Source organism: Centruroides sculpturatus, unplaced genomic scaffold, assembly GCF_000671375.1.
Source record: "Centruroides sculpturatus isolate CEXI.00-Female unplaced genomic scaffold, Cexi_2.0 scaffold723, whole genome shotgun sequence".
In the NCBI taxonomy this organism is placed as follows: Eukaryota; Metazoa; Arthropoda; class Arachnida; order Scorpiones; family Buthidae; genus Centruroides; species Centruroides sculpturatus.
The window spans coordinates 208,221-213,472 of NW_019385043.1; the positions used below are offsets into that span (position 1 = coordinate 208,221).

At 33.1% G+C, this 5,252-nt stretch overlaps 1 protein-coding gene across 1 annotated transcript; it reads left to right on the forward strand.

The window, feature by feature from the left end:
* LOC111633791 (putative fatty acid elongation protein 3) lies at nucleotides 1-822 on the forward strand. Its single transcript, XM_023378422.1, is given in 1 exon segment — nucleotides 1-822. A coding segment is annotated over 1 exon segment (822 nt).
* Nucleotides 823-5,252: the final 4,430 nt, after the last annotated feature.

The following is a 5,252-nucleotide window of genomic DNA, read 5'->3' on the forward strand; positions in this document are numbered from 1 at the left end:
ATGAAAGAATCTTTCGGAAAATTTAATTTTACAACAATTCCAATGATGAAATTTGAAACATTCTTCGAAAAAGAAACAACCAAAATCTGGTTTAGGAGTAATTGGCATTATTCTGTTCATATTTCTATATTCTACTTATTTTTTATATTTTCCATGCAGAAATTTATGAAGAACCATAAAGCTTTGCAATTAAAGACACCATTGATTCTCTGGAACACGGTACTGGCATTATACAGCATTGCTTCTACCATAAGATTTATTCCCGTACTAATTCAAGTAATTTACAAATTAGGATTCACTTATTCGGTTTGTATATCGGAACCACTTGCGGAAGTATTTCCTCATGCCATATTCTGGACAGTACTGTTTGCAATCTCTAAATTAATTGAGCTATGCGATACAGTATTTATAGTTCTGAGAAAAATAAAGTTAATTTTTCTTCATTGGTTTCATCACGTTGTTACGTTCATTGTTACGTGGTATTCGACAAAAAGCCTTGTCGGTGTCATAACCTGGCTTATCACGATGAATTGTTTTGTGCATTCGTTAATGTACACATATTACGCAATAACCTCATACGGAATTAAATTGCCACAATATGTTGCCATGTTCGTCACGTGTATACAAACATTGCAGATGATAACTGCTATATTTGTAGTCGTTTGAACTACTTTGAGTAAATGGAGCGGGTACGAATGTGATATTCATGATACAGCAATAACAGTATACTTTGTTGTATACGTTATGTATTTTTGCTTATTTATTCGATTGTTTTATATTTCTTATATCTCAAACTCGAGCATTAAACTTAAAAAAATTTAATGTCATTTAAAATATTGTTTATTATTATAATAAATAAATTTTTGAGAAAAGTATGATCATGACTCGCTAGAATAAATTTTAAGTTAAAAACAAATATTTTCATTTTAATTTTATCATTAGTAAAAACTGTTTTTTATGATTAAAATGAGTAGACCTAACTAAATTTAAAATAAAATCAAACGAGCTCCATTGGGAATTAAGGAAAAAGGGCAAAAGAGGATCCTTTCCCAAAGTGTCCCAATGTATGAACGCCATCTGGAATTGGATCCACATAAACATAGCTTGTTTCTAATCATGCTTCGACCATCTGTTCAGTTATTGTATACTAGAATCTTCTTTATCAATTTAAAACTTTTAAAGATTGGGCTGCAACATGAAAAAAAAATTGTAGATCTATAAATTCCCAGTGTCTTCAGTCCGGTCGTCTGTCCTTCCTGATTCTCCAGAACGCTATTTCATATATGAAAGTAATGACCAGAAATAGAAAGAATTCTTTCAGTAGGGCTCGATTAACTATACATACCTTCGGATATGCAAATAAATAACGTTATTTTAAATCGAAATTTTTCTCTGACGGTGTTAAATAGATGGCCGGTACGACGCTATTGCTAATAGTAAAGTACGATGTACTGTATACGGTCAAGCCATTACTGATTTGAGATGTAGCACATATACTTTAAAATAGGTAAATTACAAACATGATTAAAAATTGCAGCCTAGCATTGTAACGATGTCACAATAAATAACACTAGCCTACAAAAGAAGAAAAGAAAAACGGTGCCTATGATGTTGGAACCGATTTTAGCTATATTTGGGTCACTGAATCCAAATATAAAATCAGTTTTTTTTCTATCAGCTTTAGTTTTTTACATCAGTGATTTTTAATATACAGTGCTACCAGAAATGTGCAACTCTAATTCCAGTTTGTACAGTTCTAAATCACATATGCAAGGATTGATTTTACCCATTGTCGGTCTGCCGTCCAGTTAGTTCCAGGTAAATTCATCAGATGAAGCAAGCATCCAATAACGAATTGACGTTCGACCCTTCAACTACAGTTGAGGTAAGTTTGTAAGTTGTAGCTGTGCAGTGTAGATAGAAGTTGGCCTCGCGTGATATTTGTGTTAAGGAAAGAGTGGACCTAAAACGTAGTGTGTTCTAAATGTTTCTATTTGTGTTGTTGAATAGAAATAAAATGAGTTCACGTAGAAGAAGTTGTGTAAATCATTCTGATGTGTTTTGCTACATATGCGGAAAATATACATTAAAAGAAAAGAGAAAAAATATTAGTGACTTTGTAAAGAGAGCTTATCTTGGATACTTTGGTGTTAGGCTTGGTGATCAGGATAAAAGGTGGGCATCACATCAGGTCTGTAAAACTTCTGCAGAATATTTACAACAGTGGACTATCAGAAAAAGTCTGAAATTTGGCGTACCGATAGTTTGGAGAGAACCCAAAAATCACTTCGATGACTATTATTTCTGTCTAGTAAATACTGATGGAATCAATCGTAACAACTGTAGCGAGTGGACTTATCCTGATTTAGTCTTTGCAAGACGCCCGGTCCCTCACTCAGAGGAAGTGCCGATTCCGTCGTTTCACCAGCTACCAGATCTCTGTGAGGACGAGTATCCCCTGATCCGAATGAAGGTGACTGTGATTACGAGAGAATGTTATCAATTCCTCAACGTTTCATCCAGGATGAGTTAAATGACCTCATCAGAGATCTCAACCTGCCAAAAGAAGCTTCTGAATTATTGGCTTTCAGTTTAAACGAGAAAAATTTACTGGATCAAGGAACCAAAATTACCATTTACCGTACAAGAAAAAAGGATCTGCTACTCTTCTTCTTTCAAGAAGGCAATTTTATGTTTTGTCACGAAATTAGAGGACTCTTCGAAAAAGTGGTCTTCTTGAATATTTTTCAAATGATTGGCGCCTATTTATTGATAGCTGAAAACGAAGCTTGAAACGTGTCCTTCTACACAATGGGAACAAATATGGTTAAATACCAATTGCTCACTCAACGAAAATGAAAGAAGAATATAACACCATAGCTTTGGTTTTGGAGAAGAGAACGACCCCTTAGTTGAATGAGAAAAAAATCATCTTTTCTCCACTGCATATCAAGCTAGGCCTAATAAAGCAGTTTCAAAAGGCTCTTGATAAGAACGGATTATGCTTTGCATATATAGGGAAAAATGCCTCAGTTGAGTATAGAAAAATTAATTAAAGCAAGAATATTTGACAGCCCAGAAATAAGACAACTTATTAACCATCCTGCCTTCGTAAATTCGATGAATGAAGCTGAGCGAAAAGCATGGACTTCATTTGTTACAGTTGTCAGAAGTTTTCTAGACAAACGCAAAGCTTAAATCTATGATGAACTGGTAAAGGAGATGCTTAACAGTTTCAAATCCCTTGCCTGTAATATAAGTATTTAAGGTGCTCTGTTTACACAGTCACTTAGACCGTTTTCCTGAAAATTTAAGAGACACAGGTGAAGAACAAGGTGAAAGATTTCACCAGGTGATTAAAACTATGGAGGACCGTTACCTAGTCAAGATAAGATACGCATATGATGGCCGATTGCTGTTAGAGTTTAAGCAGGTACTGCTTCAAAATACATTTACAAAAGTCACAGAAAAGAAGCTTCCTCAATGAGTAACTATTTACTTTTATCGATGACTTTTTCTCTAGCTTTGTATAGAATAATATTTGCATAATATAATAATAAAAACTCCGTGTTTAGGGTTTTTACTTCATTCATGGACTTAAGATATTGAAACATATATTTGGTTAAAATTCTATTTCTTAAAAATTAGAGATCCTCGGCAAAAACTAATGCCATATTTTAATTCAGGGCATGAAATTCATATGAAATCATCTCAAAATATCCCGGCAACAAAACCACTGTTGACATATGTTAAACTTTATAAACTTCAATGAAAAACTTGAATTTCCAGATAAATATTTATCGCATGACTGTTACACTTTCCTTAAAATGTCTGTCTGGCAATATGTACACGTGCAGTATATAGCTTATATAATAATAAAAAAAATTATAATTTCGAATTAATTAGATACACATCGCAAGTTATAATTTTTTCTGTATTTACTCGTATAAACATTGAAAGTTTGGCACACATTACAAAGCTTCATTTCCAATTAAATCTAAAACCGTATTGGCACCCCAAGCGTCTGTTCCACAGGCTATAGAATTAAGCACAGTAGAAACAGGCACTTTTTAACTAACCAAATCTTTTACCGATAAAAAGTAGCTTAATTTATAATTAATTAATAGGTAAATGGAATAAAATAGAAATAAGTTACGATTGTGTGACAGCTCGATTGTTACAGTGAAAAGAGTCGCTTTAAACATTGTATGAAAGGAGACCATTAGGTTATAAAGCTATTTTTCACATCTTAAAAATAAAAAAGGAAAAAAAACAAAACACAGAACAAACAAAACAAGAGAATAAACAGATCAGAAGTATATTATAATACAATATAACATCAACGCACACAGTGTCAATCTACTTGAATAGAATACTCAAATCGAATTACGCTTAAGCCAATATTTATCACAGTGAAGAATGCTGAATTATTCAAATGTTTACTTTTCCAGCTGTCATATGTGACGGAGAGGATGTATGGTGATCGGTCAAAAAATCACTCTCATTTTTAAGTGTTACCATCTCAGGAAAATAATATATTAAGAAAAGGTAAAATACTAACATAAAAATGTGTATACGAAGAAGGAATGTGTATTTATATTAATCTTAAAATATAATAGATTCTACCAAAAACACTTTTACATTAAAGTACTGTATACTCTAAACGCCTTCCATAGTTGAGAAAGATTTATCCGTTCTCACATACAAGCAAACGAACAGACAAAAGACAGAAAGATAGACGTAAATTTAATTATCTATATCTATATCTATACCTATATATATATAAATGGACATGTATGTCCCTATAATTCACTTTTCCGCCAAAACTACGCATCGCACGTGAATGGTGTTTGTATGTGGTGGTAGCCCCAAGTCTCCATTCGTGCATAGGGGTGGTTGCGTCTCGATACCTATAAGGGTGCGGGAGATATGAGGCTGAAAGTGGTTGATAGTGGCTTTCTATTTCGAATTTGTTCGAATTAAATTCGAACATAAAATTCGAATTATTTCGATTATAGAACGATTGTAAACGTTCTAGAAACGTTGAAAATAGTTCGTTTGACTAAACGTAAAAATTCTCTAATTAGTCTGGAAACGGGGGACATAATTCTTGCATTCTGTGAAAACGGGTAAGATTAGCTATAATGTAATTATCTTAATCTTCACTATCGTTACTTTTTGCCCAGCGAAGCGGACCCTTGCAGCTAGTATATAGATTACTTAGAAAAACAGTCTTTTATATATATAAAAAA